Source organism: Rana temporaria, chromosome 10, assembly GCF_905171775.1.
Source record: "Rana temporaria chromosome 10, aRanTem1.1, whole genome shotgun sequence".
Taxonomy (NCBI): Eukaryota; Metazoa; Chordata; class Amphibia; order Anura; family Ranidae; genus Rana; species Rana temporaria.
Genome location: NC_053498.1, coordinates 2366437 through 2388440, shown reverse-complemented (window position 1 = coordinate 2388440; position 22004 = coordinate 2366437). Strand labels below are relative to the sequence as shown.

Genomic DNA, 22004 nt, shown 5'->3' with positions numbered 1-22004 from the left:
GGTGGGGGGACATTGTCCTTGTTGGGTACCTGGAGCCAGTGCCCAGGGCAGCCGCCCCTCCTGCCCTCCCCCTGTCCTGGCCCTGGTGGGGGGGGGACATTGTCCTTGTTGGGTACCTGGAGCCAGTGCCCAGGGCAGCCGTCCCTCCTGCCCTCCCCCTGTCCTGGCCCTGGTGGGGGGGACATTGTCCTTGTTGGGTACCTGGAGCCAGTGCCCAGGGCAGCCTCCCCTCTTGCCCCCCCCCCGTCCTGGCCCTGGTGGGGGGGACATTGTTGGGTACCTGGAGCTCGGCTCTCACATCTTTCACATTCTGATGTTCACCTAAATAACGATGACATTTCTTGACCAACGTCTGCACGCTTTTTCGTACCGATTTGCATCCGCGCGATTGGCCGTTTTGGGTTAGAGTCCGGAGCCAATAGCGACGTCCGGACGTTGTGGGTGTCATGGAGAGGATTCTGCTTGGTCCATCCATGAGATGAAGATCTGGTAATGGGGGGGGGAAGACATTTTTCTGCACACGGCTCACTTCCTGCCCTGTAATCCCAGTGCAAAGTTCCCATCATCAATCTACAGTGCGGGAGGAACTACAACTCCCACCATGCCTCTGGTTTGTGGCCCTCCAGCGGTTGGTGGCTGCTCCTTTATTGAAGTGTGAGGGGCCCCAGGGGTGAGATTTAGAGGGGGGGGGTGGTATTGATTGAGGGCGGTATACGGATAGCTGTATACAGACGGTGCAGATCTCAGCATCCTCTGTGCAGCCGCCCCTCCCCGGCCTGACTGATGCTGTAATGTAGAGGAGGGAGGAGAGGAGAGGAGACTGCAACCGTCCCCTGCAATCCGTGTGCAGCCTGCAACCCCTTCCCTCCGGGGGCAAGACTGCAGAGGGGGCGGCACACAAATACCACCATCTACAGAGAGCAGGTAAGGGGCTACAAAAGAGGGGGGACACCCAATGACACCCCACACTGACCGGTCACCTTGTCTCACTTTACTCCATCACCCCCCCATCATCATCACCCCCCCACCACCCTCATCTGTAACCCCCCCATCATCATAACCCCCCCCCATCATCATTACCCCTCCCCACCACCCTCATCTGTCGCCCCCCCCCCCATCACCCTCCTCTATCACTCCTCCATCACTCTCCTCTGTCCCCCCTGTATATATCACCCTCCTCTGCTGATCTTTGTCCCCCCCAGTGCCCGTTGGTACCCCGCCCAGGGCATGTATAATGGCCAGGATGTTCCGGAGGAAGCTGTCGGATTGGTCGGATCTGGACGCGAGTTCCTTCGTGGATCTGGACAGAGATGGGGCCGAACTTCTCGGAGACTCTCCAGGGACTTTGCCCAATGGAGGCAGCGCTGATGACTATGTGAGAACCGTTTTATTTCTGTATGTCGCTGAATCGATCGTCCCCCCCCCCCGGGGGAACCACCTCTCTGTGACTGTCCCCCTCCATTCACCCGATCTGATTGCTGGGAGGAATTGTGTCACTAGAATTTGAGTAATCTGTGACGATATTCAGGTTCCTTTTTCATTTAATCCCATGTTTTGTGCCAGTAATGCCCAGATTAACCAACCCACGGCTAACCAACCAGGGCAAATCAACCCTCAGCTAACCAACCAGGGCAAACCAACCCTCAGCTAACCAACCCACAGCTAACCAACCAGGGCAAACCAACCCTCAGCTAACCAACCCACAGCTAACCAACCAAGGCCAACCAACCCTCAGCTAAGCAACCCTCAGCTAACCAACCAGGGAAAACTAACCCACAGCTAACCAACCAGGGAAAACCAACCCTCAGCTAACCAACCAGGGCAAATTAACCCTAAGCTAACCAATCAGGGCAAACCAACCCTCAGCTAACCAACCCACAGCTAAGCAACCCTCAGCTAACCAACCAGGGAAAACTAACCCACAGCTAACCAACCAGGGAAAACCAACCCTCAGCTAACCAACCAGGGCAAATTAACCCTAAGCTAACCAACCAGGGCAAACCAACCCTCAGCTAACCAACCAGGGCAAACCAACCCTCAGCTAACCAACCCACAGCTAACCAACCAGGGAAAACCAACCCCCAGCTAACCAACCAAGGCCAACCAACCCTCAGCTAACCAACCCACAGCTAAGCAACCCTCAGCTAACCAACCAGGGAAAACCAACCCTTGGCTAACCAACCAAGGCCAACCAACCGACAGCTAAGCAACCCTCAGCTAACCAACCCTCAGCTCACCAACCAGGGAAAACCAACCCTCAGCTAACCAACCAAGGCCAACCAACCCTCAGCTAACCAACCCACAGCTAAGCAACCCTCAACTAACCAACCAGGGAAAACTAACCCACAGCTAACCAACCAGGGAAAACCAACCCTCAGCTAACCAACCAGGGAAAACCAACCCTTGGCTAACCAACCAAGGCCAACCAACCGACAGCTAAGCAACCCTCAGCTAACCAACCCTCAGCTCACCAACCAGGGAAAACCAACCCTCAGCTAACCAACCAAGGCCAACCAACCCTCAGCTAACCAACCAGGGAAAACAAACCTACAGCTAACCAGCTAAGGCCAACCAACCCTCAGCTAACCAACCCACAGCTAACCAACCAGGGAAAACCAAAACTCAGCTAACCAACCAGGGAAAACCAACCGACAGCCAAGCAACCCTCAGCTAAGAAACCAAGACCAAACAACACTCAGCTAGCCAACCAAGACCAACCAACACTCAGCTAGCCAACTGTCAGCTAACCAAACAGGGCAAACCAACCCTCAGCTTACCAACCCTTAGCTAACAAACCCTCAGCTAACCAACCCTCAGTTAACCAACCAAGGCCAACCAACCCACAGCTAAGTAACCCTCAGCTAAGCAACCCTCAGTTAACCAACCAAGGCCAACCAGCCCTCAGCTAAAAAAAACCCTCAGCCAAGCAACCCTCAGCTAACCAAAAAAGGCCAACCAACTCTCAACTAACCAGCCCCCAGCTAACAAACCTTCAGCTAACAAACCCTCAGATAACCAAACGGTGCAAACCAACCCTCAGGTAACCAACCAAGGCCAGCCAACCCTCAGCTAACAAGCCCTCAGCTAACCAACCAAAGCCAGCCAACCCTGAACTAACCAACCAAGGCCAGCCAACGCTTAGCTAACAAACCCTCAGCTAACCAACCATTAGTTAACCAAACCGGGCAAACCAACCAAGGCTAGCCAGCCCTTATCTAACCATCCCCCACCTAACCAACTGACCTCTTTCTGACGTTGCGCTCTTTTTGTACAGTACGAGGAGGACTACGATGACGATCCCGTATACATCCCATGTACCGATCTGTACAGGACGGAACTCCCGCAAAACACCTTCAATGATGGCAAAACCCCCATCGGTAAGATCTGTGTCACTTTATATTTGTTGGGGGGGGGGGGGTGCACTGCAAGGAGGGGGGAGGGGTTCACAAGTTCACGAGTGTGATGCAGAACGTTTGCTAATGAAATTATTTCTTTATTACCCCCCCTGAAAATATCACTGTCCTCTGTCGCAGATTTTGTTCTGGTTTGGGAGGAGAAGCTTCAATCCAAGAAGCACAAGATGAAGACGTCGGCCCAGGCGGAACGAGAGCAGCAGCGCCGAGCGAGGAGGAGAGAGGCCAATGAAAATCACCGAAGGCGTTTTCACCGCAACCTGCTGAAGGCGGGGCTTCTGTTGGAGAAGGTGAGAGCGCTGCCCGGGGTTCCCCCCCCCCACACACTCCTCTTGTAATGTCCCGACCCCTAATGTCCGTCTCTCTGTCCCCCCCGGCAGGAGCAGACCCTGAGCGAGCGAAGATCCATCCACTACCTGAAGCTCAGCGCCCCCTGGGACCTCTTGGTGTACTACGCGGAGGAGCTGTGCATACGGGCGCCGCTACAGGTCTGGTCTGCCCTCTCACGGGCCGCAATAAACCCGGGTGGTCAGGGTGAGCGCAGAGGGGCGCTTCATAAAGCAGTAAAAACGCGCCGGTGACATTCTGAATAATCAATACCGTGCTAAGCGCGGCGGGGGAGGATCGCAGTGTCGGCACTTTTCTACTTTTTTATGCTGCACCCCGGGGACAACTTTCATAAAATGTAATTTCTTAAAAGAATTAGAACTGGTATGAGGCCAGAAGGTTTCATTGTACAAGATGAGAGAAAGTCCAACGCGTTTCGGAGTCTTCATCAGGGCCAGGAAAGCAGATAACATAAAGGAACTGAATAGAAGGGAAGACAAATAATATGTGATAAATACAAAATTTGGTATACGACAATATGACAGCACAGTGTTGGATTTTTCTTGTTACTTTATGTTATTTGTTATTCTGTCCCTGATGAAGGGAGAATTCTGCTCCCCGAAACTTGCTGGGTTTTTTTTTACTTTATGTTGTTTCCCTGGCCCTGATGAAGGGGAGTTCTGAGCCCTGGAAATGTGTTGGGTTTTTCTTGTTACTATGTTATTTGTTATTCTGTCCCTGATGAAGGGAGAATTCTGCTCCCCGAAACTTTCTGTTTTTTTCTTGTTTATGTTATTTGTTTTTTTTTGTTCCTGATGAAGGGAGAATTCTGCGCCCCCGAAACTTGCTGGGTTTTTCTTGTTACTTTATGTTGTTCCCCTGGCCCTGATGAAGGGGAGTTCTAAACCCTCGAAATGTGTTGGATTGTTCTTGTTACTTTGTTATTTTTTCCCTGGCCCTAATAAAGAGGGACGTCTGAGAGCCTGAAATGTGTTTGATTTTCTTGTTACTGTATTGTTTCCCTAGTCCTGATGAAGGGGGAGTTCGGAGAGCCCGAAACGTGTTAAATTTTATGTTGTTTCTTTGGCCCTGATGAAGGGAGAGTTCTAAGCCCCCGAAACTTGTTGGGTTTTTCTTGTTCGTTTTATATTATTTGTTTTTTGTTCTGGATAAAGAGAGAATTCTGCATCCCCGAAACTTGTTGTGTTTTTCTTGTTACTTTATGTTGTTTCCCTGGCCTTGATGAAGGGTAGTTCTAAATCCTTGAAATGTGTTGGATTTTTCTTGTTACTTTATGTTATTTTTTTCCCTGGCCCTGATAAAGAGGGACGTCTGAGACCCTGAAATGTGTTAGATTTTCTTGTTACTGTATTATTTGTTTCCCTAGTCCTGATGAAGGGGGAGTTCGGCAAGCCCGAAATGTGTTACATTTTATGTTGTTTCTTTGGCCCTGATGAACGGAGAATTCTAAGCCCCCGAAACGTGTTGGTTTTTTCTTGTTCGTTTATGTTATTTGTTTTTTTGTTCCTGATGAAGGGTGAATTCTGCGCCCCCGAAACCTGCTGGGCTTTTCTTGATACTTTATGTTGTTTCCCTGGCCCTGATGAAGGGTAGTTCTGAGCCCTCGAAATGTGTTTGATTTTCTTGTTACTGTATTGTTTCCCTAGTCTTGATGAAGGGGGAGTTCGGAGAGCCCGAAACGTGTTACATTTTATGTTGTTTCTTTGGCCCTGATGAAGGGAGAATTCTGCTCCCTGAAACTTTTTTTTTTTCTTGTTTAAGTCATTTTTTTTTTTTTTTTGTTCCTGATGAAGGGAGAATTCTGCGCCCCCGAAACTTGCTGGGCTTTTCTTGTTACTTTATGTTGTTTCCCTGGCCCTGATGAAGGGGAGTTCTGAGCCCTCGAAATGTGTTGGATTTTTCTTGTTACTTTATGTTATTTTTTCCCTGGCTCTGATAAAGAGGGACGTCTGAGAGCCTGAAATGTGTTTGATTTTCTTGTTACTGTATTGTTTCCCTAGTCTTGATGAAGGGGGAGTTCGGAGAGCCCGAAACGTGCTACATTTTATGTTGTTTCTTTGGCCCTGATGAAGGAAGAATTCTGCTCCCCGAAACTTGTTGGGTTTTTCTTGTTCGTTTATGTTATTTGTTTTTCTGGCCCTGATGAAGGGAGAATTCTGCTCCCCTGAAACTTGTTGGGTTTTTCTTGTTACTTTATGTTGTTTCCCTGGCCCTGATGAAGGGGAGTTCTGAGCCCTCGAAATGTGTTGGATCGTTCTTGTTTATATTATTTTTTCTCTGGCCCTGATAAAGAGGGACGTCTGAGAGCCTGAAATGTGTTCGATTTTCTTGTTACTATTTTATTTGTTTCCCTAGTCTTGATGAAAGGGGTGTTCGGAGAGCCCGAAACGTGTTGAATTTTGTGTTGTTTCTTTGGCCCTGATGAAGGGAGAGTTCTACGCCCCCGAAACATGCTGGATTTTTTTTGTTTGTTTATGTTATTTGTTTTTCTTTCCCTGATGAAGGGAGAATTCTGCGCCCCCGAAACTTGTTGGCTTTTTCTTGTTACGTTATGTTTTTTCTCCGGCCCTGATGAAGGGAGAATTCTGCGCCCCCGAAACCTGTTGGGTTTTTCTTGTTACGTTATGTTTTTTCTCCGGCCCTGATGAAGGGAGAATTCTGATTCCCTGAAACATTTTGGATATTCTTGTTACTTTATGTAAAATGTATCACTAGCCTTGATAAAGGGGGAGTTCTTTAAGCCTGAAACGTGTTGGATTTTTCTTGTTGCTTTAGGTTATTTGTTTCCCTGGTCCTGATGAAGGGGGAATTCTGATCCCTCGAAACGTGTTGGATTTTTTCTTGTTCTTTTGTTGTTTCTCTGGCCCTGATGAAGAGGGAGTTCTGATCCCGAAAACGTGTTGGGTTTTCTTGTGTTTTTATGTTGGTTCAATGGCCCTGATGAAGGGGGAGTTCTGATCCCTTGAAACGTGTTGCATTTTTCTTGTTCTTTTGTTGTTTCTCTGGCCCTGATTAAGGGGAGTTCTGATCCCTTGAAACGTGTTGGATATTGTTGTTACTTGATGTAATGTGTATCCCTAGACTTGATAAAGGGGTAAATCTTTAGGTCCGAAACGTGTTGGATTTTTCTTGTTGCTCTAGGTTATTTGTTTCCCTGGTCCTGATGAAGGGGGAGTTCTGATCCCGAAACGTGTTGGGGTTTCCTGTGTTTTTATGTTGGTTCAATGGCCCTGATGAAGGGGGAGTTCTGATCCTGAAACGTGTTGGATTTTTCTTGTTCTTTTGTTGTTTCTCTGGTCCTGATGAAGGGGGAGTTCTTAACCCCCGAAACTTGTTTATTTATGTTGTTTCTCTGGTCCTGATGAAGGGGAGTTCTGATTCCTTGAAACGTGTTGGATATTATTGTTACTTGATGTAATGTGTATCCCTAGACTTGATAAACGGGTAAATCTTTAGGTCCGAAACGTGTTGGATTTTTATTGTTGCTTTAGGTTATTTGTTTCTCTGGTCCTGATGAAGGGGGAGTTCTGATCCCCCGAAACGTGTTGGCCTTTTCTCTACAATAAAAAAACCTTCTAGACTCACACTGGTTGCGTGGCGCCCTCATCCTTTCTACATTTCTCAGATTACTCCGGGGGCCCCCTGATGGTACCCCCCGCCAACAGAGAGCCGCCCCCCCCATTTTGAATCCCAACCCCCGTCCTCTCAGGTCATTGCTATGGCGTTCTTCTGATACACGATTGGGTAATCCGTCATAGGGCGGAGCGCTGCTGAGATGTGGGCGGGTCGTCGGTGTGGTGAGAGAAAACACAGAGAAAAGAAAAAGGGGGGGTCCCCTGGGGGGACTTTTAAGGCACTGATAGTATTCCAAATATACAGTTCCAATGACTGTCACCATAGAAGAAAATACATGAAGAACCTTCTTTACACCCGACGCGTTTCGGGGGAATCTCCTTCAGGGGGTACAGTGAAGGACAACTAGTTCCTCGAAGTGTAAAAATACAGAAAGTTCATTCCATGAATGTAGAATTGAAAATATAAAACGCCCCCCCGGGTCCAATCACTGGGGTCGCCGGTCACAGAAGAAACGGGCATCAGAATATACAAGGAAAAGGTGTTCATCCCGATAGGAAGAAATGATCCCAAAGATCGAGAAGCCGGAGGATCGGCCAGAAGAGATCGGCTGGGACTGGGATGGAGGTCCCTAAAAATAGAGAAGATAATAAATACAAATAAGAGATTGTATCCCAATGGTATCTATTATATAGAGAGAGATAATTTGTTACAGTAACAGTTTATATGATAATGAAGGATGATGGAAGGTCGATCCTGTCAAGTAAGAGGCCATGTCTAATATTACCGGCTCTAATGATATTATGCAACACCGCCCTCTAGTGGATTTCTATAGATATAGCTTTTACGTTTCCTAAACCCTCCCCTCGATCCTCGGATACTCCCTGGTTTGGATTTAGTTATTTAAACGTATTTGTTTATTTTCTCCTCTCTATGAACAAATACTAAGGCTGCATTCACACCTAGGCGTACAAAATCGCGGCGTTTTGTCCCGCGAATTGCGGCGACAAATTGCGGCGTTTTGTACCGCGATTTGCCGCCGCGATTGTGAATGCAGCCTTGCCCCCTCTATGGAGATGGTTCCCATCTCCTATGCCGAACGCCGAAAGCCGCCTGAAAAAAAGGACCGGGACTTTTTTTCAGGCGTACGGCGTTCGGCGTAGAGATGTGAACCATCTCCATAGAGGGCAATGTGTTTTCATCCCTCCAGCGTCTCGGGGCTGCTGCGGCATCACACTACAGGCAACAAAACGCCTTGGTGTGAATGGGGGCTAAACAGAAAATTTTACTATATTGATATATATTTGTTTTGTTCCTTAACATAATTCAATCCAATGATGATTATGGCCCAGATTCACGTAGAATGGCGTATTTGTGGGTGGGCGTAACGTATCCTATTTACGTTACGCCTCCGCAACTTTGAGTAAGCCCGCCTAATTCAAATGTGGAACGTGTGGGCGTGTTTTAAGTCAATTTGTTGTGACCACACGTAAATGATGCTTTTTACGAACGGCGCATGCGCCGTCCGTGAAAGTATCCCAGTGCGCATGCTCCAAATTAACCCGCAAGAAGCCAATGCTTTCGACGTGAATGTAAATAACGCACAGCCCTATTCGTGAACGACTTACGCAAACGACGTAATCAACGGAAAATTCGACACTGGCCCGACGTCCATACTTATCATTGGCTGCGCCTCATATAGCAGGGGTAACTTTACACCGGGAAAAGCCTAACGTAAAAGGCGTATCTGTACTGTGACGGCCGGGCGTACGTTCGTGAAAAGGCGCATGTAGCTGATTTACATATTTCTAGGCGTAAATCGGAGTACACGCCCCTAGCGGCCAGCATAAATATGCAGTTAAGATCCGACGGCGTAGGAGACTTACACTGGTCGTATCTTAGAGAAATTCTGGCGTTTCTGATTGTTTGAATCAGACGCCAAGATACGATGCCTCAGACTCAGAGATACGACGGCGTATCTCCTTCGTGAATCTGGCCCTATGTGTGTGTGTGTACAGAGGACTGTGCGACAGAGGACTGTGCGACAGAGGACTGTGCGACAGAGGACTGTGCGACAGAGGACATTATTGGGTGTGTTGCGGATCTCATATAATCAGGTACATAGATAACCTTCATTATCATATAAACTGTTACTGTAACAAATTATTTCTCTCTATATATAATAGACACCATTTGGATACAATCTCTTATTTGTATTTATTATCTTCTCTATTTTTAGGGACCTCCATCCCAGTCCCAGCCGATCTCTTCTGGCCGATCCTCCGGCTTCTCGATCTTTGGGATCATTTCTTCCTATCGGGATGAACATCTTTTCCTTGTATATTCTGATGCCCGTTTCTTCTGTGACCGGCGACCCCATTGATTGAATCCGGCGCGTCGTTTTATATTTTCAATTCTTTAAAAAAAATCTTCATCATCCTTTATAATAGGTCGGTGAATGATTACATTGTATATTCATCACACGGAAAGAGAACTTTCTGTCCCGGATTCAGATACAATTGTGTATCTTTAGGCGGGCGTAGCGTATCTCCTATACGCTAACTTTGAGAGGCGAGTATGGTATTCCCCGGTTCTGGCTGTTACAGGAAATAATCCCTCCTCATAGACAGAGAGACTCACCTTTGTTATTTCCCGCAGGCTCAGCCCAATCCGGACAGCAACGCCTCGGATCGCTTCCTGCAGAGACTTCACCTCCCCAACCCCATGTACCAGTACGTCCCCAACAAGCCGCTGGACTACTACACCTGCGCCTTCCGCCGATCCAAACTGCAGAGGTAAGAGAATGTCCCTTACATTGGTGATCAGTGAGAAGAATGTCCCTTACATTGGTGATCAGTGGGAAGAATGTCCCTTACATTGGTGATCAGTGAGAAGAATGTCCCTTACATTGGTGATCAGTGGGAAGAATGTTCCTTACATTGGTGATCAGTGAGAAGAATGTCCCTTACATTGGTGATCAGTGAGAAGAATGTCCCTTACATTGGTGATCAGTGAGAAGAATGTCCCTTACATTGGTGATCAGTGAGAAGAATGTCCCTTACATTGGTGATCAGTGAGAAGAATGTCCCTTACATTGGTGATCAGTGAGAAGAATGTCCCTTACATTGGTGATCAGTGAGAAGAATGTCCCTTACATTGGTGATCAGTGAGAAGAATGTCCCTTACATTGGTGATCAGTGAGAAGAATGTCCCTTACATTGGTGATCAGTGAGAAGAATGTCCCTTACATTGGTGATCAGTGAGAAGAATGTCCCTTACATTGGTGATCAGTGAGAAGAATGTCCCTTACATTGGTGATCAGTGGGAAGAATGTCCCTTACATTGGTGATCAGTGAGAAGAATGTCCCTTACATTGGTGATCAGTGGGAAGAATGTCCCTTACATTGGTGATCAGTGGGAAGAATGTCCCTTACATTGGTGATCAGTGAGAAGAATGTCCCTTACATTGGTGATCAGTGAGAAGAATGTCCCTTACATTGGTGATCAGTGAGAAGAATGTCCCTTACATTGGTGATCAGTGGGAAGAATGTCCCTTACATTGGTGATCAGTGAGAAGAATGTCCCTTACATTGGTGATCAGTGGGAAGAATGTTCCTTACATTGGTGATCAGTGAGAAGAATGTCCCTTACATTGGTGATCAGTGAGAAGAATGTCCCTTACATTGGTGATCAGTGAGAAGAATGTCCCTTACATTGGTGATCAGTGAGAAGAATGTCCCTTACATTGGTGATCAGTGAGAAGAATGTCCCTTACATTGGTGATCAGTGAGAAGAATGTCCCTTACATTGGTGATCAGTGAGAAGAATGTCCCTTACATTGGTGATCAGTGAGAAGAATGTCCCTTACATTGGTGATCAGTGAGAAGAATGTCCCTTACATTGGTGATCAGTGAGAAGAATGTCCCTTACATTGGTGATCAGTGAGAAGAATGTCCCTTACATTGGTGATCAGTGAGAAGAATGTCCCTTACATTGGTGATCAGTGGGAAGAATGTCCCTTACATTGGTGATCAGTGAGAAGAATGTCCCTTACATTGGTGATCAGTGGGAAGAATGTCCCTTACATTGGTGATCAGTGGGAAGAATGTCCCTTACATTGGTGATCAGTGAGAAGAATGTCCCTTACATTGGTGATCAGTGAGAAGAATGTCCCTTACATTGGTGATCAGTGAGAAGAATGTCCCTTACATTGGTGATCAGTGGGAAGAATGTCCCTTACATTGGTGATCAGTGAGAAGAATGTCCCTTACATTGGTGATCAGTGAGAAGAATGTCCCTTACATTGGTGATCAGTGAGAAGAATGTCCCTTACATTGGTGATCAGTGAGAAGAATGTCCCTTACATTGGTGATCAGTGGGAAGAATGTCCCTTACATTGGTGATCAGTGGGAAGAATGTCCCTTATATTGGTGATCAGTGAGAAGAATGTCCCTTACATTGGTGATCAGTGGGAAGAATGTTCCTTACATTGGTGATCAGTGAGAAGAATGTCCCTTACATTGGTGATCAGTGAGAAGAATGTTCCTTACATTGGTGATCAGTGAGAAGAATGTCCCTTACATTGGTGATCAGTGAGAAGAATGTCCCTTACATTGGTGATCAGTGAGAAGAATGTCCCTTACATTGGTGATCAGTGAGAAGAATGTCCCTTACATTGGTGATCAGTGAGAAGAATGTCCCTTACATTGGTGATCAGTGAGAAGAATGTCCCTTACATTGGTGATCAGTGGGAAGAATGTTCCTTACATTGGTGATCAGTGGGAAGAATGTCCCTTACATTGGTGATCAGTGAGAAGAATGTCCCTTACATTGGTGATCAGTGGGAAGAATGTCCCTTACATTGGTGATCAGTGGGAAGAATGTCCCTTACATTGGTGATCAGTGAGAAGAATGTCCCTTACATTGGTGATCAGTGAGAAGAATGTTCCTTACATTGGTGATCAGTGGGAAGAATGTCCCTTACATTGGTGATCAGTGGGAAGAATGTCCCTTACATTGGTGATCAGTGAGAAGAATGTTCCTTACATTGGTGATCAGTGGGAAGAATGTCCCTTACATTGGTGATCAGTGAGAAGAATGTCCCTTACATTGGTGATCAGTGAGAAGAATGTTCCTTACATTGGTGATCAGTGGGAAGAATGTCCCTTACATTGGTGATCAGTGGGAAGAATGTTCCTTACATTGGTGATCAGTGAGAAGAATGTCCCTTACATTGGTGATCAGTGGGAAGAATGTTCCTTACATTGGTGATCAGTGGGAAGAATGTCCCTTACATTGGTGATCAGTGGGAAGAATGTTCCTTACATTGGTGATCAGTGGGAAGAATGTCCCTTACATTGGTGATCAGTGAGAAGAATGTCCCTTACATTGGTGATCAGTGAGAAGAATGTTCCTTACATTGGTGATCAGTGAGAAGAATGTTCCTTACATTGGTGATCAGTGGGAAGAATGTTCCTTACATTGGTGATCAGTGGGAAGAATGTCCCTTACATTGGTGATCAGTGGGAAGAATGTCCCTTACATTGGTGATCAGTGGGAAGAATGTTCCTTACATTGGTGATCAGTGGGAAGAATGTCCCTTACATTGGTGATCAGTGAGAAGAATGTCCCTTACATTGGTGATCAGTGAGAAGAATGTCCCTTACATTGGTGATCAGTGGGAAGAATGTCCCTTACATTGGTGATCAGTGAGAAGAATGTCCCTTACATTGGTGATCAGTGGGAAGAATGTCCCTTACATTGGTGATCAGTGAGAAGAATGTCCCTTACATTGGTGATCAGTGGGAAGAATGTCCCTTACATTGGTGATCAGTGGGAAGAATGTTCCTTACATTGGTGATCAGTGAGAAGAATGTCCCTTACATTGGTGATCAGTGAGAAGAATGTCCCTTACATTGGTGATCAGTGAGAAGAATGTCCCTTACATTGGTGATCAGTGGGAAGAATGTCCCTTACATTGGTGATCAGAGGGAAGAATGTCCCTTACATTGGTGATCAGTGGGAAGAATGTCCCTTACATTGGTGATCAGTGGGAAGAATGTTCCTTACATTGGTGATCAGTGGGAAGAATGTTCCTTACATTGGTGATCAGTGAGAAGAATGTCCCTTACATTGGTGATCAGTGGGAAGAATGTTCCTTACATTGGTGATCAGTGAGAAGAATGTCCCTTACATTGGTGATCAGTGAGAAGAATGTCCCTTACATTGGTGATCAGTGAGAAGAATGTCCCTTACATTGGTGATCAGTGGGAAGAATGTTCCTTACATTGGTGATCAGTGAGAAGAATGTCCCTTACATTGGTGATCAGTGGGAAGAATGCTCCTTACATTGGTGATCAGTGAGAAGAATGTCCCTTACATTGGTGATCAGTGGGAAGAATGTCCCTTACATTGGTGATCAGTGAGAAGAATGTCCCTTACATTGGTGATCAGTGAGAAGAATGTTCCTTACATTGGTGATCAGTGAGAAGAATGTTCCTTACATTGGTGATCAGTGAGAAGAATGTCCCTTACATTGGTGATCAGTGAGAAGAATGTCCCTTACATTGGTGATCAGTGAGAAGAATGTTCCTTACATTGGTGATCAGTGGGGAGAATGTCCCTTACATTGGTGATCAGTGGGAAGAATGTCCCTTACATTGGTGATCAGTGGGAAGAATGTCCCTTACATTGGTGATCAGTGAGAAGAATGTCCCTTACATTGGTGATCAGTGAGAAGAATGTTCCTTACATTGGTGATCAGTGGGAAGAATGTCCCTTACATTGGTGATCAGTGGGAAGAATGTCCCTTACATTGGTGATCAGTGAGAAGAATGTCCCTTACATTGGTGATCAGTGAGAAGAATGTCCCTTACATTGGTGATCAGTGGGAAGTATGTCCCTTACATTGGTGATCAGTGGGAAGAATGTCCCTTACATTGGTGATCAGTGAGAAGAATGTCCCTTACATTGGTGATCAGTGGGAAGAATGTCCCTTACATTGGTGATCAGTGAGAAGAATGTCCCTTACATTGGTGATCAGTGAGAAGAATGTCCCTTACATTGGTGATCAGTGAGAAGAATGCTCCTTACATTGGTGATCAGTGAGAAGAATGTCCCTTACATTGGTGATCAGTGAGAAGAATGTTCCTTACATTGGTGATCAGTGGGAAGAATGTCCCTTACATTGGTGATCAGTGGGAAGAATGTCCCTTACAATGGTGATCAGTGGGAAGAATGTTCCTTACATTGGTGATCAGTGAGAAGAATGTCCCTTACATTGGTGATCAGTGGGAAGAATGTTCCTTACATTGGTGATCAGTGAGAAGAATGTCCCTTACATTGGTGATCAGTGAGAAGAATGCTCCTTACATTGGTGATCAGTGAGAAGAATGTTCCTTACATTGGTGATCAGTGGGAAGAATGTCCCTTACATTGGTGATCAGTGAGAAGAATGTCCCTTACATTGGTGATCAGTGAGAAGAATGTCCCTTACATTGGTGATCAGTGAGAAGAATGTTCCTTACATTGGTGATCAGTGAGAAGAATGTTCCTTACATTGGTGATCAGTGAGAAGAATGTCCCTTACATTGGTGATCAGTGAGAAGAATGTCCCTTACATTGGTGATCAGTGAGAAGAATGTTCCTTACATTGGTAATAATTTGTTCCTTTAGGTTTCTGGGAAGTGATTTCCATTCCACGTATTTCACCAACACGCAGAGAAGTCGCATTGTAAGTAGAGATTTTCCGGCATGACGAGATTCTCGCTTCGCATTCTGAAACTTTCCCTCACATTTCCCACCTGCCGTCCCGCAGTTGTACGAGGTTCTGTCGCGCTCGATGTACGGGAAGCGGAAACACGCGGAGGTCGGGATCGAGCGGATGCTGAAGGAAGGAATCTACACCGCGGCCTTCCCCCCTCATGAGGTGAGCGCCGACGTCCCGGTACAGCCGACCCAACCGTCGTCCAACCCAACCAACGTTTGCTTCTCGGCAAATCCCAGTGGTGGGTGGGTCCAGTGGTGGGTGGATCCGGGGGGGGGGGGGGGATCCCAGTGGTGGATGGGTCCCGTGGGGGGTGAAATCCCAGTGGTGGGTGGGTCCCAGTGGTGGGTGGATCAGAATATGGAATATGTAGAGCTCGTTATCACTGTTAGCATCTTCACCCACCTCAGGGAATAATATTGCGGTGGGTCCCAGTGGTGGGTGGGTGGATTACAGTGGTGGGTTGATCCTGTGGTGGGTGTGTCCCCGTGGTGGGTGGGTGAAATCCCAGTGGTGGGTGGATCCTGCGGTGGGTGGGTCGATCCTGTGGTGGGTGGGTCGATCCTGTGGTGGGTGGGTGGCTGTGTCCCTGTGGTGGGTGTGTCCCTGTGGTGGGTGGATCCCAGTGGTGGGTGAAATCCCAGTGGTGGGTGGGTGGATCCCTGTGGTGGGTGGATCCTGTGGTGGGTGGGTGGATCCCAGTGGTGGGTGGGTGGATCCCAGTGGTGGGTGGATCCTGTGGTGGGTGGGTGGATCAGAATATGGAATATGTAGAGCTCGTTATCACTGGAAGCATCTTCACCCACCTCAGGGAATAATTTTGCGGTGGGTGAGTGGATCCCAGTGGTGGGTGTGTCCCCGTGGTGGGTGGGTGAAATCCCAGTGGTGGGTGGATCCCAGTGGTGGGTGGGTCGATCCTGTGGTGGGTGGATCGATCCTGTGGTGGGTGGATCCTGTGGTGGGTGGGTGGATGTGTCCCTGTGGTGGGTGGATCCCAGTGATGGGTGAAATCCCAGTGGTGGGTGGGTGGATCCTGTGGTGGGTGGGTGGATCCCAGTGGTAGGTGAAATCCTAGTGGTGGGTGGGTGAATCCAGTGGTGGGTGGATCCTGTGGTGGGTGGATCGATCCTGTGGTGGGTGGATCCTGTGGTGGGTGGGTGTGCCCCTGTGGTGGGTGGATCCCAGTGGTGGGTGGATAAGCATGGCCTGTGCTATGATAATAATTCAAGTCTGCCTTGTGTAATAGATTGTCCCTGTTTTTGGTTCTTCCTAGGGGCCCTATGAAATGCCAGAGTATGAGGTGGCCCTGGAGAGCCTGAACCCTCGTCAGATCCTCTATCGGTACTGGGCGAGTTGGTCCCAGTGGTACAAATATCAACCGCTGGATCACATACGGGAGTATTTTGGGGAAAAGGTGGCTATATACTTTGCCTGGCTGGGTAAGTAACATCTCTGGCCTTTAATGATTGGCGGTACCTGAAGAAGTCGATCTGGTGATGTCATAGTCAGTACAATCTATTATAGCCCCGCCCTTTCCTCTCCAGGTTTCTACACTGCCTGGCTGCTCCCGGCCGCCGTTGTTGGGACCGGTGTCTTCGTGTCTGGCCTCCTGACAATGGGGAGTAATACAGCCGCGTGAGTGTGAGGGCCGCGCCACGTCTTGTATGATTCTGGCCACACTGAGAAGGCGAAAAGGTAACGGACATTTCTTATTGTAACCCGCAGGCAGCAAGTCTGTGACAGCGGGACGGAGTTCCTGATGTGCCCCCTGTGTGACACCTGTAAGACCTGGTACATCGCGGAGATCTGCCCCATGGCAAAGGTGGGTGGAGTGGAGGCCCAACCTTGTGAATGGCCGCCCATGGCAGATGCCTGCTCACCCCCCCACATTGCATCTTCTAGGTTGGGTATCTGTTTGACCACCCAGGAACGGTCTTCTTTAGCATCTTCATGTCCTTCTGGGCGGTCAGTTTCCTGGAGTATTGGAAGAGGAAGAATGCGACCTTGGCCCATCACTGGGACTGCATGGACTTCCAGGAGGAAGAGGTGAGGCCCCATGCCCCATGATTGTGAAGATTTGATGCAGGACCCCCACATGGTTCAGAGGAACCACCTTCACCCTAGTCATGGCTTTGCGCACAGTGTCCTGTCTATATCTGTGTCTTGACAGACTGAGCTGTTCAACCAGTGGCGGCTGGTGCTCAAAATTTTTTGGGGGGCACAAACAAAGAAAAAAAATACATAAATTGTAGCCTCACTGTGCCCATCAAATGCAGCCACTGTGCCCATCAAATGCAGCCACTGTGCCCATCAAATGCCGCCACTGTGCCCATCAATTGCCACCACTGTAACCATCAATTGCCGCCAGTGTGCCCCATTAGATGCCGCCAGTTTTCCCCATCAATTGCCACCACTGTGCCCATCAATTGCCGCCAGTGTGCCCCATCAATTGCTGCCACTTTGCCCCATCAATTGCCGCCACTTTGCCCCATCATTTGCCGCCAGTGTGCCCCAGTTTTCCCCATCAATTTCCGCCAGTTTTCCCCATCAATTGCCGCCAGTTTGCCCCATCAATTGCCGCCAGTGTGCCCCAGTTTGCCCCATCAATTGCCGCCAGTGTGCCCCAGTTTGCCCCATCAATTGCCGCCAGTTTGCCCCATCAATTGCCGCCAGTTTGCCCCATCAATTGCCGCCAGTTTTCCCCATCAATTGCCGCCACTGTACCCATTAATTGCTGCCAGTTTGCCCCCAGTTTGCCCCATCAATTGCCGCCAGTTTGCCCCATCAATTGCCGCCACTGTACCCATCAATTGCCGCCAGTTTTCCCCATCAATTGCCGCCAGTTTTCCCCATCAATTGCCGCCAGTTTTCCCCATCAATTTCCGCCAGTTTACCCCATCAATTTCCGCCAGTTTTCCCCATCAATTGCCGCCAGTTTTCCCCATCAATTTCCGCCAGTTTACCCCATCAATTGCCGCCAGTATACCCCATCAATTGCCGCCAGTTTGCCCCATCAATTGCCGCCAGTTTGCCCCATCAATTCCTGCCAGTTTGCCCCATCAATTGCCGCCAGTTTTTCCCCATCAATTCCTGCCAGTTTGCCCCATCAATTGCCACCAGTTTGCCCCATCAATTGCCGCCAGTTCTCCCCATCAATTGCGGCCACTGTACCCATCAATTGCCGCCACTGTACCCATCAATTGCAGCCAGTGTGCCCCATTAGATTCCGCCAGTTTGCCCCATCAATTGCCGCCACTGTGCCCATCAATTGCCGCCAGTTTGCCCCATCAATTGCCGCCAGTTTGCCCCATCAATTGCCGCCAGTTTGCCCCATCAATTGCTGCCAGTTTTCCCCATCAAATGTTGCCAGTGTGCCCCCTCACCTGGCACTTAGCTGTAATTCAGATGCCCTGTGCCCGACAAGGGGCCGGACACCTGAATGGGGGGTGGCAGCGGCGACAATAGATTAATGCAATGCATAAATCTATTGGAGATTGACGGGTGCAGGAGAGAGGGGGGGGGGGCGCTCCTGCACCCTCTATGGACGCACCGCCACTGTGTTCAACCCAAGCCAACATTTGTCAGGCAACAAGTTAAAGTTCCAAAAGTGTTTTTTAGGTGACGCAAGAGAATTTATCCACCCGAAATCCTTCTGGATCCACAGCTCGGGTTGTTAACATACAATGTTCAGAGAACTCAGACGGGTTCTCTTTAGAAAACATTGGCTCTACTTCTAGATTTCTCCAGATATTTCTAGGTGGTTTCTTCTTGTCCTGAATGTGTCTATTCTGACCTTCTCACCTATTCTGACCTTCTCCCCTATTCTGACCTTCTCCCCTATTCTGACCTCCTCCCCTATTCCGACCTTCTCACCTATTCTGACCTTCTCCCCTATTCTGACCTTCTCCCCTATTCTGACCTCCTGACCTTCTCCCCTATTCTGACCTTCTCACCTATTCTGACCTTCTCCCCTATTCTGACCTTCTCCCCTATTCTGACCTTCTCCCCTATTCTGACCTTCTCACCTATTCTGACCTTCTCCCCTATTCTGACCTTCTCCCCTATTCTGACCTTCTCCCCTATTCTGACCTTCTCCCCTATTCTGACCTTCTCACCTATTTTGACCTTCTCCCCTATTCTGACCTTCTCCCCTATTCTGACCTTCTCACCTATGTATGTCCAGGAGCCCCCCCGGCCAGAATTTGCCGCGATGGCCCCACAGATGGAGCAGAACCCAATCACAGGAGTGAAGGAGCCGTACTTTCCAGAAAGAGCTCGTCTCTCCCGAATCCTCACCGGATCCATGGTGATTGTGATTATGGTGAGTGGAAGGAAACGTCCCCCACACTTTCGTCATATACCGCTTCCTCCCAGTCTGAATATAGATATCGGATATTCCAACCGCTATCAACAACAAACAAGACGAAACTTGTTTGATTGCTGAACATGGACTGTTTATTAGAACCAGAATACAAGTCTTATATACAGTAGAAGAAGAGGTTCCGCCCTCCTGCTCATTTTACTCTAACAATACACCTGTAACCAGAAGCATCAATAAACATGAGCTAATTAACTAATCCCTTTAAGGACCCCTTCACGCCGATTTACGTCGGCAGAATGGCACGGCTGGGCACATCAACGTATATGGACGTTGCCCTTTAAGCCCAGCCGTGAGGTCGCGGGCGTGTGCACGCGACCCGGTCCGAAGCTCCGTGACCACGGCCGCGGGACTCGCGGACCCGATCGCCGCTGGAGTCCCGCGATCGGTCCCCGGAGCTGAAGAACTGGGAGAGCTGTATGTAAACACAGCTTCCCCGTTCTTCACTGTGGCGGCGGCGGCATCGATCGTGTGTTCCCTTTTATAGGGATTCACAATCGATGACGTCACACCTGCAGCCACACCCCCCTACAGTTGTAAACACACATGAGGTCACACTTAAACCCTTCAGCGCCCCCTTGTGGTTAACCAACCGATAAACGCTTATTGCGATTTTTTTTATTAAATATTTCAAACGAAATGTTTGGCTTATGGTCAGCGATGACCAAGCTGCATGTGGAACTGAACAAAATGATCTGAAATGTTGGGGCTCCTGAATTTGGGCGAGATGAACCCCCTTCCATACCTGGGTGTCTCTTCTCTCTGCAGCTGTGCGTAGTGATGATCTTCTTGGTGTCGGTGATCATGTACCGCGGAATCATCAGCATGATGATGTATCACACCGGAAACAGCATTCTCATGACACAGGTAAGGCAGACCCTCTGGTAGACTGGAACTAAAATAAAAGGGACAGCGATTCTCCAGACTCAATTGTGCAAAAACCCCTTAAACACACTAGGGGGGTAAATTACAGAGCCAGGTGCTGTAGGCCAGAAAATGTGATTGGCTGACCCACAAACAGATATGCGCCTAAAACCAGGCTACAAAACCAGGCTACACCCCGCCGACGTAGCTTGCTTACGCCGGCGTAGGGTGGCCGCACGTTTAGGCTGGGAGCATGGTGCTGCTCCCATTGATTAGCCATTCAAATATGCAAATGAGGGAAATACGGCGATTCACGAACCTGCGTGCGCCCGACGCAGGCTACGCGAGGTGTGCGTAAGTTGTTATACGTCCGGCGTAAAGTTATTCCCCATAAAGGAGGTGCAACCCAGCAGCAGACATGCTCAGGTCTGCACCAGGGAACACAAGCCGACGTATTTTACGTTGGACGTGTGTCTGGCTGGGCGTAGGTTACGTTCACGCCGTACGCAGTGATCCGGCGTAGTTTAGGCAGTTGTTTCCGACGTGGTTGTGAGCAGGAGCAGGGGGATGCGTCCACGTCACGGCGCATACGCAGTTCGTCATACGTATCTGTCTGGCGCTCGGCCCATCATTTGCACGGGGTCACGCCTCATTTGCATGGGTCACGCCCACTTCGAATTCCACGCCACGCTGGCGCAGCGTTGGGAGCAATAGCTTGCTGAATGCAATGCTTACCTCTTACGGCGGCGTAATGTGCGCCCACACTCTGTGAATCTGGGCCAATGTATTTATCACAAAAACGATTGAGACAAATTCCTGGCCTTCCTTCGCACCTGATAATGTCAATTGCCAGAAAATTATTTAAATAAGTTGATTGTATAATTATCAGTCACCTGTGAATTCTATACCTGTTGCAATGTAAGTTTCTTCTTTTTTTTTAATCACCTTTTTAATTAGCAGTATAACGTATCTCCTCCTCCTCAGTCATGATCCACAAGCATTTCTGCGTTCTGAATTGTAGGCTGGTAACATTGCCAATATCAGCAGCACTATGGTCAACCTAGTCCTTATCTTGCTAATGAGTCAAGTCTACACCTCACTGGCCGAAAAACTAACCCGATGGGGTGAGTAGTGCATGGTGAGAACACGATGAGGAGGGTAGTACATGTTGAGAATACGATGAGGTGGGTAGTGCATGGTGAGAACACGATGAGGAGGGTAGTGCATGGTGAGAACACAATGAGGTGGGTAGTGCATTGTGAGAACACAATGAGGAGGGTAGTGCATGGTGAGAACACGATGAGGAGGGTAGTGCATGGTGAGAACACGATGAGGTTGGTAGTGCATGGTGAGAACACGATGAGGTTGGTAGTGCATGGTGAGAACACGATGAGGAGGGTAGTGCATGGTGAGAACACGATGAGGAGGGTAGTGCATGGTGAGAACACGATGAGGTTGGTAGTGCATGGTGAGAACACTATGAGGTGGGTAGTGCATGGTGAGAACACGATGAGGAGGGTAGTGCATGGTGAGAACACGATGAGGTTGGTAGTGCATGGTGAGAACACAATGAGGTTGGTAGTGCATGGTGAGAACACAATGAGGAGGGTAGTGCATGGTGAGAACACGATGAGGTTGGTAGTGCATGGTGAGAACACGATGA

The 22004-nt window shown here is 48.2% G+C and overlaps 1 protein-coding gene across 2 annotated transcripts in view; it reads left to right on the top strand.

Moving 5' to 3' along the window:
* Positions 1-464: 464 nt before the first annotated feature.
* Positions 465-22004, top strand: part of ANO7 (anoctamin 7) — a 44238-nt gene continuing 22698 nt past the window's right edge. Inside the window, exons 1-15 of one of the 2 annotated variants that reach the window (XM_040326753.1) lie at positions 465-924; positions 1203-1375; positions 3275-3377; positions 3534-3703; positions 3794-3901; positions 9993-10129; positions 15009-15066; positions 15151-15261; positions 16373-16538; positions 16644-16734; positions 16825-16921; positions 17002-17145; positions 19283-19420; positions 20246-20344; positions 21363-21465. In XM_040326753.1, coding sequence (XP_040182687.1) covers positions 1235-1375; positions 3275-3377; positions 3534-3703; positions 3794-3901; positions 9993-10129; positions 15009-15066; positions 15151-15261; positions 16373-16538; positions 16644-16734; positions 16825-16921; positions 17002-17145; positions 19283-19420; positions 20246-20344; positions 21363-21465 — 1666 coding nt within the window. In that variant the 5' untranslated portion in view covers positions 465-924; positions 1203-1234. The remainder of the gene's footprint in view (positions 925-1202; positions 1376-3274; positions 3378-3533; positions 3704-3793; positions 3902-9992; positions 10130-15008; positions 15067-15150; positions 15262-16372; positions 16539-16643; positions 16735-16824; positions 16922-17001; positions 17146-19282; positions 19421-20245; positions 20345-21362; positions 21466-22004) is intronic. The other variant, XM_040326754.1, reaches the window with a different exon arrangement.